Source organism: Aythya ferina (assembly GCF_964211825.1).
Source record: "Aythya ferina genome assembly, chromosome: 12".
NCBI lineage: Eukaryota > Metazoa > Chordata > Aves > Anseriformes > Anatidae > Aythya > Aythya ferina.
Genome location: NC_140308.1, coordinates 9,501,047 through 9,515,292, shown reverse-complemented (window position 1 = coordinate 9,515,292; position 14,246 = coordinate 9,501,047). Strand labels below are relative to the sequence as shown.

The following is a 14,246-nucleotide window of genomic DNA, read 5'->3' as shown; positions in this document are numbered from 1 at the left end:
AAATCATGCAACATTGTGTCATCCATTTAGTCATTTTTTAAGTGTGGTAATGAGGAAGTACAAAATGTGTCTGAAAAAGAAATCTGGATCGTAAGAAATAAGAAGAGGAATATTAAGTGTGTCTTTGGCTGTTTGTTCTAATGGTACCTTACAGTTAAAACTTATTTAATTTTGAATATGACTTTGATCTTAACCTTTCAGCTATTGATTTTGTTATGCTTTCAGTTTTGATGTGCTTTTCTATGCTATCTTATTTAATTCAGCCAGTATTTCTTGATTATATGAACATCAATCTTCATGTACACAGCTCAAACTATTTAATATTCAAAGCAGTTTAGGTTCTTTGATTTATACTATGAGAAATTTTATCCTCCTTTTAAGTAACGTCCGTGGCTCTCTTCTGTACCCTGTCCAATTTTTCAAGATAATCTTAAAAATGTGGGTAGCAGAACAGAATGCAGCATTCCAATGTTGCTTACAAGGGTGAGATAACCACCTTACACCTATTGTGTCCGTATATCCAAAGGAATGTGTAAGTGTGGTTGCCCTCTCCTCGGTGTTTGTTTTCGTCATTCTTGGTGACATACCTGTGTGTACTCTAGAGACTTGATGAAAATGTTGTATGCTGTTGAGTCTGGTGTCTATTGACATACATAGGGAGTAAGGGAAAAAAAAAAGGTGCGTGCAGATGAAAACCAAAGCTCTTTTTGGAGACCTCAGAATTACAGGTAGAGCTGCTAAACTCGAAAGTTGGAGAGGGAGATACTTGGAGACATTCTGGAATGTCACTTCTTTTCTAATATCTCTCTCTTAAAAGCATCTCTCCAAGCCAAGAAGTTATATCATTCAAACTACAGTAACTATTAAATAAAGTTCTGATTGTATGTGATGCCATTAGTAGCAGATAACATCTATCTCAACTTGAACCCTGTCCAAGTTCTAGTTACGCACTACCAGGTGAAGACATGGTAATAGTTTCCAAGAGACCTGCAGTTGTCTTACATTTCCTTACTGTTTGCTAAGGTAGTCTCACTGGACTCGTGAAATCTGAATACATGGGGAGAAAACAGTGGGCAGTGGAAACCACTTGGATTTCTTGGGAAAGTCCCCATTCTTGATGAGGATCAGGCCACAGTGCTCAAGTATACAGTTTATCCCCTGGTATGCTTAATTTTGATTTAGCTGTCGCTGAGTCAGTACCTTTAGATGGGTAGTTGCCCCGTGGATTGCACAGCACCAGAAATGCTCAATTTTTGAAATTACGTTCTAAAGCATTTTCAAATAAATGGTGGCTAGAATTTAGTTATGTCCCACTGATACGTTATTGACCTTGATTTTTGTAAGGTATGGCAGCCTAATGATCTGAACAAGTGGCATATGCAGCACATGAATAACGGAATTGCATGTTGCTTAATATTTTTTCAGTGCTTGAAAAACAGCAAGAATTTTCCCTGAACCTACATGTCCTGAGGTGTCACTGTGCCTATGTTTTTAAATGTCTGCTTGAAACATCAATCCTATGCAACAGATATGTATAAACCTCCTGTGCATTTTTACAATACAGGCAGCTGCTATTCATAAAATTGACCATTAGATATGTACTAGTGTACAGATAAGGCCTCAAATTTTACTTTAGTAATTTAACTTTATTAAAATTTTACCTTAGTAAAATTTTAGGCGTGTTATGTGGGCAATGCTTGGAGAGTTGTTGTGATGTGAAAGAGACCAAAGGGTTTCAGGGGTGTTGGAGTCTGAGACTCAGATTGCTTCAGCGTCAGCTGAGGTGGAACAGCTTTACTTATTGCTTGTACTGACAGTCTGTTCTTAGTAATCCCAACACAAATTGAAGTAAAACATCCAGAATCCGCATTGGTGCCTTATGCATATGTACTATTTGATTTCTATTCACCTATTGTGAATAGAATTGTTTCCTTTGTAATAGACTTTGTCATCCTTTATATGTGATAACTGCATAGGAAGTGGGACCGTATTACTGTAGTTTTTGTTCTAACCTTCTTCCATTTTGTCAATTCTGATAAAAGCAAGTAACTATTATTGCTCAGTAATGCTAATTATTTTTTCTTTTTTAGGATCTGGTCAACACTGGACTCAGCACTTTGTTCTTTTTCATTGCCTCTGTAGTACTTGCTGCTTTAAACCATAAAACTGGAGCAGAGATTGCTGCTGTGGTAAGAATTTGAACTTCTTTATATGCAATAATGCCTTCTATTAAAACTAAGATTAACTTTTCCCTTGTGTTCTTGGAGTATTTCTGTTACTTTTGCCATCCCAATTTACTTCTAATTTTACAGTTGGCTATGCATTAATTTTGATTCTAAAAGAATTGGTTATCTTTGAATTTTGTCTCAAGTCTTGAAGGAAGAAACAGGAAAAGAGATTGCTGAGAACACTAACGGTTTTATTTGTCTTGCATCTTTCTCTACAGATAGCTTAGGTGTTACAGCAGTATATTGCAAGCTTACAGAAAAGGTATAGCCAAAGATTCTTATGAAATTGGAGCTGCTAACACTTAATCTTGCTGAATTCTTCTTGCTCACTAATTTTTGTTTTGTAGAGGGAGTATAGTGGTGCTTTATGTTTTTAGATTTTTCAATCTAGAGCAGTAAGGTCAAGCAAATAAATTTTGTGCTCCTGTTCACAAAGCTTTTTATTTTTTTTTCTGCAAATGTGGGCGTTGAAAATCATGAGTTCTGCCCAAACATACAGAAAGCCCTGCAAATCAACTCTTCCTTCAGGCTCATACATAGTCTGGACTGGTCATCTCTTGTCATTTGTCGACTGTTACATTCATCCAAACAGTTCATTCCGCAGGATGAAGAGCTGTATTCTTCTTTACAAGAGGTTCTTCATTGAAGTTGCGTTGCAAGATTTAATTGTCACATTGGCAGACAGAGAACTCAGTTTCCTGGGATCATTAATCTTAGTAGCTTTCACAGATTCTCTAGATCATTGAGGAAGGAACATCAATATTATGATGATTTGTCAGTGCAGTAAGATAGAAAACTTAACTTCTGAAGAATTTTTTATGAAACTACTGTTGTTCTTGTTTTCAGAAATTGTCTTTGACAAGTCTTTCTACCTCTTGTAGATATTTGGTTTCTTGGCAATGGCAGTGTATGCTGTGAACACATATTTAGCTATCAAAAAGTGGCGAATGAACAGCAGACAACAAAACAGTCGTCAGACCAGTGATTACATACGTGCTCGGACAGAATCCAGAGAAGTAGATCATCGCCCTGAGATTCAGCGTCTGGATGCATGAAAGCGATACTCAAATGGGACTGCAAGGGGAAAAGAAGTGCTCGTGGAATAAACTCCCTCATGGAATAAAGTGTTTTTTCTTTATTTAAGGAAGGAAAGGAAGATCAGATGGTGGCAAAGAATGTCGAGCCCTGCATATGTGCGTCGATGAATTGAGTCAGAAGCTGTTGTCATGAAGGCAGTAAATGTTGGTCATTCAAAAGCAAGAGCCATTTAAGACATCCACATATATATATACATATATATAAAATATATATTATATATATATATGTTGCGAAGTACATTAATGTGTTGGATTAACTGCACAAAACTTTTCTTCTCTCTCCTAAGTGCAAGCTCTGGATACACATTCTGTCACTGTATCTTCGTCTGTCATAAACACTAAGACCAGCACTATCTTGTTTGTTTAATATAAGAAAGAAATCCACCAGAAGAAAAATTCATACCTGTGAAAAGGAAGTGAGGGGCAAATAGCAATAACTTCAGTCGTGTATTGTGTCCAGCAATTCTCTGTGTCCTTCCTTGTGCAGCCTTGGCGGTGCAGTTCAATTCTCATCTGCAAGATCTCACGCAGTTTCATTGGTGGCTCACTCATATAGCTGAAATAAACAGACGGATCATGTCTTTGGGTTGATCGATTTAACGCTGAGGTAGTTGTCTTTGGATTACTCTGAAATCACCACATTCAGTTCATGCATGACCTTAGTTGGATCTGAACTTATGCAAGATTAGCGTGTTTACTGAATGGTCACCATACTGTAATGCTTCCAGCACGAGTACGTGGGGTTTCTGTTAACGTTGGGATACGTACTATTTTGCTTTCCAAAATGGGGAAAAAGGCAGGGTGGAGAAGGGGGAGGCAGAGGGGCACAGTAATGAAGGGGAGAAAGAATGAATTGTCATTCAGTAAACTTGCATTCCAGTCATGTTTTTTTTTATTTTTTTTGTTCTTTTAAGGTTCAACCTTTCTGAGAAGCATAGGGTAAGCAAGAACTATCAAAAAATTCTTGTACTTATAATGTAATCTTAGGAACACTGTATTATGATTCATCTAAGACACATTTTCCTTGTTCAGAGGGTTATTTGCTTCTTCTAAAAACTGTTAGTAGTAAGCAAAATGTTATTTTAATTGGGTATGTCTGCAAAAAGTTTTTCTAGTATTTGTTGATTTATTTAAGAACGGTTTTACCTAACTGAAGTTTTCTTAATTGTACTTCCAGTGAAGATGAGGGTGTTATCTCTAATCAAAACTCGAATTCTGCAGTAATCAGTTTTACAATGTTAAAACAAAGAAGTTCCTCAGTATTTTTCTGGTTTTATGGCCGGTGTTTTTATCTGTGTAATCTATTATTTGGCATATGGATGCCTGCATATTACATGAAGAAATGTTGCAGGGTAAAGATCTCAAGTGCTGAATTCCTTCCGGGTTTAGGCTAATGAAGTAATTGAAATTAGTGGAACTATGCCTGAATTTATCTCACATGTGACTTTAATGCATTTTGTATTGTTTGTAATTTAGCTGTACTCTTAAGTGGTTGAATGCAGTTAACTGGAAGCTTAAGAACAAAAGGCAATGCACTGCAGACAGGTGATTTCGAAATACTAAAACCAGGTTATTGCCAAACAGAAGATCAATATAAGTGCTTGGGCTTTTTAATATTTGAGGGAACTGAGAGAGTTCCAGACTTAAACCTTACATTGCAATGTTTGAATCAAGCAGCAGGAAATTTATGTGTGGAAAACTGGTTAAAAACTAAACAAACACAACAACAAAACTGATCTCATTTGTTGAAAGGATGCAAGACACGGACTCCTGATGGCTCTAGAACAGAAGGCCTTTATTGCCCCTTTTCACTACTCCATATACTTTCCACATAGCCCCACGTGCCTGAATCTGTCACACAATTCGTTAGAGACCCTCAGACGCGCCTTGAGCCAGCCACCAATTGGCCACTGCCCCAAAGCTCATCTTTAACACTGTAGCCAATTTTCTTTTTGACAACCTTGTTCAAGGTTTTGTTTCTACTACTTGTTTCCTCATTATTTCTATTTCAGGGATGTGTGAAACAGCGCAGAGCCACCTGCAAATTCCTTTCCCACAATTCGTGATTTTTCTGATGTCTACAGTGCATTTCACCTGAGTTGTTAAGACTGAGATTAAAACTAAGAGTTCTAATGAGGTCAGAGAAAACTTGCCTTTCTAAACTAGAAGTGGTTTGCCAGTTACTGTATTAACATCTTACTTAGCTTCATTGAAAGTTAATACCAAAGGCAACACCAGTTTAAAAAAAGGATCAAAACATAGTAGCTAATCTCTTGTTGGGTTTACAGCATAGATGTTTAATTAAGGTGGTGTCTCACCAGGATTAATGGGCGTTTCATGAAAAGAAAATGACAGCTCAGTGTTCACGCTGGCATGAAATAATTAAGTTACTGAAGCCAGCATAGTTGCTTTAGCCCTGTTGTTTTTCAGCACTCTAAAAGTAGCATGAGCGTATCTAGACCGGTATTGTAAACCAGCATTAAAGCAGTTGGCATAAGTATCATTTTAAAATAATAGTATAAAAAATAAATAAAGCCTTACTCACAGAATATTGTCCTGCAGAAGATTCATGCTTTGGAGTGGTACCCACATCTGAAGTCAAGAAACAGAAGTTAGGTCTTACGTAAGAAGTTATGTCTTATAAAAAGTGTAGGCTTTCCATTGAGTATATCCTGATGCTGGTTAATGAAAGGATTGAAATGGTGTGTATGAAAGAAAATGCCCTTTTCTCTCTTCCGTAGTCCCTGTGCTGATTCAGTTCATCTGACTTCTCAGAAATATGGGAGGTCTCATGCATCTACAAGTTTATGGCTTTATCTTCCAAATCCTTACACCTTTCCATACCTAGACTAAAGATAACTTCACAGAGCTTTTTCTGGAGTGAGATCATGAAAAGCTTTTGTTATCTTTTAGCTGGAATGACAAATGCTTACTTAGTATGAATGATAGTTATATTTCTAATATCATATAATACTTCATCCTGTAGTATAGTATAGCTGTATGACCTTGAGTACTTTTACACATGAAATAAGTTTTCTTGAGTTGAGAATGATATGCCATTATTTATTACTTACATCAATAATGACTTGAGCTTAGCACAGCTTTCAGGATAGAATTCAAAGAGAATATGAATTGAAAAAAATACTATCTGATACAGTTGGAAAACAGGAAAACAAATGTAAATTTGTAATTTCCTTATTTTGGGGACCAAAGATGATTTTAGTATTGTACAGTATATACTTTCTAAAAGTCTAAGTTAAGCATTTATTACTCTTCAGAGACATTATTTACTATTTGCATTATAGAGTAGGGAGATAAAGTGACCATGAGATGGACAACTAAAATCGAAGCATTAAGATCATATGATGCTTAAGTGGTTGACTTTTTTTTTTTCTTTTTCCCCCAGACAATTTTATATAATGGTTTGAAGAGGTGGTGATGTTTTATTAAGACTGTTATCAGAACTGCAGTCATCATAAAAGGGAAAAAAAAAAAGTCTCTTAAGGAATAAAACTGAGGTAAAAAGGTGTTTTTGTTTTTTTAATTTTTTTAAATTTTATATTATTTTTTAATTTTAAATGGGAAAAAGTGTTTCTTCCAGCCACCTAATCTTATTTGAAAGCATATAGGGTTAATTTTTCCTGAGCATACAGGGTTAATTTTCCCTTTAGTGTTAAAGAATGCTGTTTAGCTTCACAAAGGGACCCAAAACCACTGTAAATAAAACTAAATGAAAGCTAAACACCTGAAACTTCTATGAATGGGATGCTTGAAGCTGTAGTGGCATTCTGATTAATCCTCAAGTCAAAACTAAGCCCTCAGGTGTGCAATCTCCATGTATTTCTGCATGTAGAAATGAGGGCAAGTTTTGCAAGCTATGCAGACATTGAAATATCCATTAAACAATAGGAAATGATTGGAGCAACAGCATAGCAATTGTTGTATAATGTTTCAAGAGTAGGTATCTTCCTTTCAATGGCTATGGTCAGTTTGGTCAGCCTTAGTTCAAGTTTATTATACATACATGTAATGATGCGCAAACTGCCTACAATAGAAGCAGGTTTCTAAAACCATAATAAGAACTGATTTGACAGTTTAATTGCTCCTTAGTAAAGTTGGTTCCTTTTTATTCTCTGCTTGTTCCTTCCATTTCATAAATTCATGCCTCATTTGTCTTACGTTTTAATGTTTAGTTTTGTTAACCCTTCTTTGTTATCTGTACAGTGTCTGCTTCACTATAAGGAGGACAAGAATAGCATGTCCTTTTGCTTAAGTATGTACTCTTACCTTTTGTGATAGCTTATGTTATTTGGGCTGGATATGCTGGGGGATTTATTATTTTGTCCCATGGACTTTGGAAGCTAGCTGGTATAGTATTCGTTTCTTCTAGGCTTTCTGTTAGCAGCCACATGCTCAGAGATTGAGGACCAGAGATTCATGACGATCCTTGAGATTTGATGCCTATATTTCAGTTTGTGCTGTTCATTGTTGGCTTTATATTCATCAGCAATGAGCCATGCTGTGGAAGCAGCTTGCTGTCTTCAGCTTGAAAGATGTCTCTTAGGTGTGAACTTAAATTGGTAACGTGGGGTGCTTCTTCATAGGCTTTGTCCCATGTTTCACTGTGCATCTTATGACATGATCTAGAATTGCTTTACTGTATCTGTTTGTGTTTCATTGTTGAGTGTAGAAAGAAGAGGGGAAAACTGGGGAGAACTTGCAAGTTTTTAATTATTATGATTATTTTTCCATGAATTACTTTGTACCATATAATGATTGTCCCTTCCTAATCCAGCAGATTTACTGGTTCTTAAAGTGTTGCGAACAGCAGTAGAATTGATCTGCTACAAGCTGCATGTGGACTATGAATTAACCACTAGTTTTCCATAAACGTTAAGGTCCCAAAGTAAATGTTATATTTGCCACCTTTGTGCTGATTTGGGAGTTTGCAGGTACAGTAAACACTTACGTAATAAATGGCTTTATTAATGCAGCCTTTTTTTTCCCCCCTTGTTCTGTATCTGCTCTTTTCTTGTCCTGTGACACCATTGTAAGCATTCTGTTCCTGAACAGAATGTAAGCATTCTGCTACCTGTTCTCTTTTTTTTTTTTTTTTTTGGTGGTTGTGGTGTTTTTAGGGTATAATTGTATAATTTCACCAAAAAAAAAAAAAGTTAATAGCAATTCAAATAGGGTAGAAAATAATATATCCACTTGTAGTCAGATGAGATACTGAGCAGCTTTGTGCATGAAAATTGGAGCGTAAATGACAAATCCTATGCTGAAAGCTCTGGAGCCAAGCATCTTCAGCAGATACTTAGGAGAGAGAAATGTAGGCTCATTTAGATTATGAACATGAAACGTAGTAAAGGATGGGAAGGAGAAAGAAAACCAAACCTGATGCTTAGTAATTTGGTGTTTTCAAAACGTGTGAATATGAAGAATCCTCAACTGCAGAAGGAAATTTTTTTTCTGCACTTCATAGAGAAGTTTACAGAGACACTTTGACTTGGTGATAAAAGTAGATGTAGAAATGTTTCTCTGTTCCTAATCCTGGGGCCAGGCTGCCTGTGTGTTATGGCTGGAGAGATTCTACACCCATTTTGTTAATGGTGTATTAAAACCTGAGGTACGTTGACAAATCATTGTGATTATCAGATGACTTCTACTGAGCTCAAGTGTCATGGTTGGTTCGCAAAGACCTGCAGGATCTAGAAGCTTGCATCAGGAGGGATGTATGTATCTGGAAGAAAGGATTCTTTCAGACTGGGATTTCTGCTTAGTCCCACTGCGATGAGTAAAGCCATCAAGTAGCATTTCTGAAACTGGGTGCGTAGTTTGCTGTTTATGGGATAAAATAATAGATTGTTTGTAGGGCCTTTTAGCCAACAAAGATCAAAGACTGTGCAGATACAGATATCATGTATTTCAAATTTAATGGCAACAAAAGTAATCATTTTACAATGAAACTGAAATGGGCAAAAAAAAAAAAAAAAAAAAAAAACAACAACAAACAAACAGCAGAATGTTGTACTTTTTGCCTAGCAATATTTTCTTGGAAAAAAAGAAGTGTAGGGTTTGTCATACTCTTCTCTTTATTTTAACAGAAGGAGTTGATTAAAAATGAATTCATACACATATTCAGGAAATTTCTGAATTCTCTCTCCATAGAGTTTTTCCTGATATGCTATTTTCCCTTTTAGTCACGTAGATCGATCTGTTCAACAGAACCAGAATGGTGCTGTCCAGCCTGAAAGGGTTCCTTTGTTGTCTAGGTCTTATTTTTGCATTGTCTTTTTAAAATCTGTCTATAATTTAACCATTTGTATTCTATAAATAATCTTTAAAAAAAAAATCTGCTTACACTGTGATTTATAGTAGCCTTTAATTTAGAGTATACAACACAATCTAATTTTCTTTTGGGATATGCAGCTTTCAAAAGTGTTCTTATATATGCCCGGAAATAAAAGTTGTCTATTTATCATGAAAATGTGATTAGGTAGTTACCTATCCAGAGTCCCAGTGCAACTCTTTCAAAAGTGTGCTGGATGGATGAGTTAATGAAATTGCCTTTTAATCTCTATGGGTTAATAAATATTTTTTTATAACTAGCCACAGATATTCCTTTTTAAATTATACTTGGCAAACAGAAGATATTTAATTTTATATACAATATACATAGTTACCTTGATTGACGTATTTATAACATAGAGCTTTGAGTTTACTATGAAGGTTTTATCATATACCATGGACTTCATGGGTAGAAGTTTAAAAAAAAAAAAAAAAAAAAAAAGGAAAAAAAGAAAAATACAGTTACCATATATGGAAGGATATGGAAACTTTCTTCATAAATTCAGAAAGAGGACATCAGAGCATTTCCAAAAGCAATAGCCAGATCTTATTAACAGAGTATCTGTTTTTTTCTTATTTTTGACTGGGGCTGGTCCCTACAGCTATTTTAGTAACATCTGGATGTGAGTAAATGAATGAAATATGACCATCTGCCTCTTCCGACTGTCAAGGACTATTGTCTAGAATATGGGAAATTTCAGGGTATTGTTTATTTTGCTTTGGACAAATGTCTCAATAGACATATTTAGTTAAAACCTTCATGCATTTTAAAGAAAATACCCTCTATTAACTAGGCTGATTTATCACTTCTGGTAACCTTTTAATCCCAAAGGTATTATAGTCTAAATATTTTCAGTAATGTTACATTTATCCAGATGTCTGCAGGTTAAAATGGTTCTGGCTAGCACCCTTTTATTACAACAATTGCTACCTTCATTTTCTACTGTTTATACTTTAATCTTGAATGTTTAACAGTTTCTACTTGTTGGATATTGTGAAAGGAGAGTGTATCATATAGCATTACAGTTCATCCAGCTTTAACTCATATGTCACGGTTCTAGAATAAGGTGATATTTTGATTTATATATTGTGGCCAATCAATTGCATTTTTAAATGATTTCTGTACTTACGACACAACATTTTTAATAACATTTTAATAACAAATAATTAGCTCATCATTTTATCTGTCTAAACTTACTCTCTTCTGTGTTAGTGTCATTTTGAATCTATTTGTATATGTTGAAGTTTGTAAGGGTTCAGGAACCCACAATAAAATAGTAAAGTATGTATTTATTTCTCATTATAATGCTCAGTTTTGATTTAAAAGTTGACACTTTGTATGTCTTTTCACAGAATTGTAAACTAATACCGAAAAACTGCTTCACCTAGGGTGCCTTCCATGTGTGGTATAAACACTTGTCATTCACAAAAAATAGAGATGTAAATTTATTAAACCAGTAAACACTATTTTTGTAATGTGAGTCACTAATGCATCTCTGGCTTTATTGTGCTTTATTTTCACTAAAAACAGTTTTATGGCTACTGTAGTCATTGTTTCCCTTTGTGTACTGCATAGTAAATATGGTCTCATGGTGAATCAAAAGATTGTATCACTTTTGCTCTTCTCTGCCTTCAGCTGCTACCTGAAAGATGGAGATAAAGCACATTGCTGAAGTGAGCTAGAAGGTATTCCAACCCTTTCCTTGAGACTTGTATAAAGAAATGCTCAGTGTGGGATGTCTGTATCCTTGGTGCTGATTCAGGGTCCTCTAGAAAAACATAGTAGGCATAATCTAAACATTTCTGATACTAGCTCATAATTCACAATTTATGGTGTCTGAGAAAGGAGCATCCCGGCCTGGAAGACTTATCCCTTTGGGATATAGTTTCTGTACTGACAGATTGGTAATTGTGAACAGCTCAGATGTATCAGTCAAAATAGTGGGTTAGAATTCTGTCTTCGGACTGAGCGAAGGGGATGCAATTTTCCTTTTAACATACGAGCACAATTCTGCTATGTAATACCATTGGTATTTTGCTTTTGAAGTTTGAAAAATTGTAATGTATTGCCAAGGAAAATCTTCTAAGCGTTCTGTATGTGCTGCTGCAAATGCAGAACCTGTCTCTGTTATTCTTACTCAGGCAAAATTCCCCATTGATTTGGGGGACTGCAGGATCAGGTATCTATTTATCACCATAAACACGTTCTGATCAAGGATTTGAAGAATATCACAAGCTAGCAAATGTGCATATAAAGACAATGTACAGCCTTGAAGCAATCTCACATTATTTTGGTAAGTATTTGTGGTCTCATTTAAACTGCTCACAAGGCCAGCTGATAAAATTGATGCTTTCTGTAGAGGTACCACCGATCTGTGATCTGATGTTACTTCTCAGTAACAGCGGGAGCTTACATGTGTAAGCATAGCATCTTCCAGCTCTGTATGTGAAAATCGTGCTCTTAATGCTTGGACAATTTCAAAGGCAAGGTAACTCTACAAGAAAACCTAGCTTCTAACTTGTGTTTTACACCAATGATGATTTTTCAGTCTGTTGTTCACTTCTTTTCTGTCAGTTTTAATGATAAACAAAAACACAAGCTGAAGAATTTTCTTGGAATACAGAAAGCAGTCCTTGTTTTTTTTTTTTTTTGTTTTGTTTTGTTTTTAAATCCATACCATCCTAGCATAATTTAAATGGTGTATTTATCGTTTTTAAATGTCATGTTGTTTTTCCAGTCTTTTGTATATGAGCACATTACTTTTTGTAATTTTTTATTTAGTTGTCTTTCATTTTTTTCTTTCTGATATCTGAAGATTTGAGCTCTATGGATTTTCATGGTACTCCTCTGATTACGTCTTCATAGTGTTAAAAGTCTGTATTTTTGTATGTAGGGAAAATGGTAGTTTTCTAACACTTACTTTGATCAATATAGTATGAAATCATTTGTGAAGGACTTCCTGTTCAATAAATGGACATATTAAAGCACTAAAACATTGTCTTCATCTGTAAAGGCAACATATAAACTCAGCACAAGGTGTTGTGGTTGATTATCCAGCAAGTGTAGCTGCTAAATGTATTTCGTATGCAAGACAATGTCATAGGGGTTAAAACAACTGAACCAAAAGACTCTGCCTGACGTTTTTGTGACTGCATTTGACAACACAAACTTCATAGATGCCGGAGTTAATGAAAAACCATGTATAAGCAGTCCATGATGAAAGATTATATGTAGCAGAAAGCATATGGAACCGCTTTGTTGCTGAAGTGGTTGTGGCAGGATTGCTCTGGTGAGGGTTTCTCTGTCTGTACTCTGGAATGGAACAAAACACTGTGTCTTGTGGTTTGCAGCAGCATGTTCTGGACTGAAAAGGACTTGGGGGCTGAAATGCCATAGTGAGTAGGTAACTCTGCCACCTCGTGGGGTGAAGATTGTGTATCTTACCTTGGTGTGATCTCGATTTGGGGCATTCAGCTGCTTTAGGTGCAAGGTGAAAGCACGGAGTTCAGAGGGTAGGAAATGAGAAAACGCACAGATGGTTGAATGAGTTGTGGGAAGATATGGACGACATGCTTCACAGTCACATGAGCGTGTGGGGGGTGGACAATGGTGGGGACATGATTGATGAGCTTTTACAGGGGGATTCACTGTGGAGGGTCATGTGCTTGTACAACTCTTCTGCAAGATAGACCAGTTCTTTCTGCCTGTGGGGGGTTGTCAGCAGGAGTAGATGTTAATGAGTTGTGGTGTTGCATCTATTGGATCTGCTTAGAGATCAGACCATAATGTAATTGATAGTGTTTAAGAAAACAAACAATTAGCGCTGGACATAATGGCATATTGCTGCTGATGTGGTGTTCCTTGGTCAAGAGAAGCTTTGTCAGCGGTTGAATAGAAAAATGTTTATTCTATCTAACTTCTGAACAGTGAAGACTGACCTTGTTCCCCTGGGAAGACTGTAATTGACTGCTTACTTAATGGATCAGGCTCACAAGATGTGACAGACAACATCCAAAATATATAAAATAAAAGCACAAGTATTACCTGGTCAAAATGAACATTGGAAACACTGTTTTTTTTTTGTTTTTTTTTTTTTTTTCTTTTTTCAGGATAATAGAAGGTAAAATGAAAATTTTTGAATACATCTTAATTTTGTTTTACTGTCTGACCAGTCAGAGTAATAAATGATAATAATAAAATTGTCTGAACAGGCTATTCAATACATGCCTGGCAAAGTAATCCTGAAGCAATTAATGGGAAAGTTTGCCTCTTCTGTTGATTTTTTTATATTCTGATGTGAAAATGTAACTTAAAATCTGTTGGTTTTCTAGTGATAAGGGATCTCTGATGGCTAAACCTAAAGGGAGTGTTATTTACAATGTGACTGGTTGCCAAGTAAGCTCAGTGTATCTCTGTCTGCTAAATGTGCTAAAACTAATGCCTGTTTTTGTTTTTTAACAGTAGAGATATTGTTTCTCCTCGCAAGACATGTAACCATGTGTAATTGGTCTCTGGGTGCTGGCTCTGTGCTATCAACTGCTTCCCCAGCCTGTGGTGTCCTTTGTGTTG

General features: G+C 35.9%; 1 protein-coding gene across 4 annotated transcripts in view; it reads left to right on the top strand.

Annotated features, from left to right (window-relative positions):
• The window catches only part of CMTM4 (CKLF like MARVEL transmembrane domain containing 4), a 39,109-nt gene extending 26,439 nt beyond the window's left edge, over positions 1–12,670 (top strand). The window contains exons 3-6 of one of the 4 annotated variants that reach the window (XR_014697311.1): positions 2,091–2,189; positions 3,110–3,932; positions 4,240–4,264; positions 6,732–12,670. Coding sequence is in view for 1 of the 4 variants with exons in the window: in XM_084533770.1 (XP_084389896.1) it covers positions 2,091–2,189; positions 3,110–3,283 (273 nt within the window). In the remaining 3 variants the exon portion in view is untranslated. Of the gene's footprint in view, positions 1–2,090; positions 2,190–3,109 lie in introns of all 4 variants that reach the window. The other 3 variants (XR_014697312.1, XR_014697313.1, XM_084533770.1) reach the window with 3 other exon arrangements.
• The last annotated feature ends 1,576 nt before the right edge of the window (positions 12,671–14,246 follow it).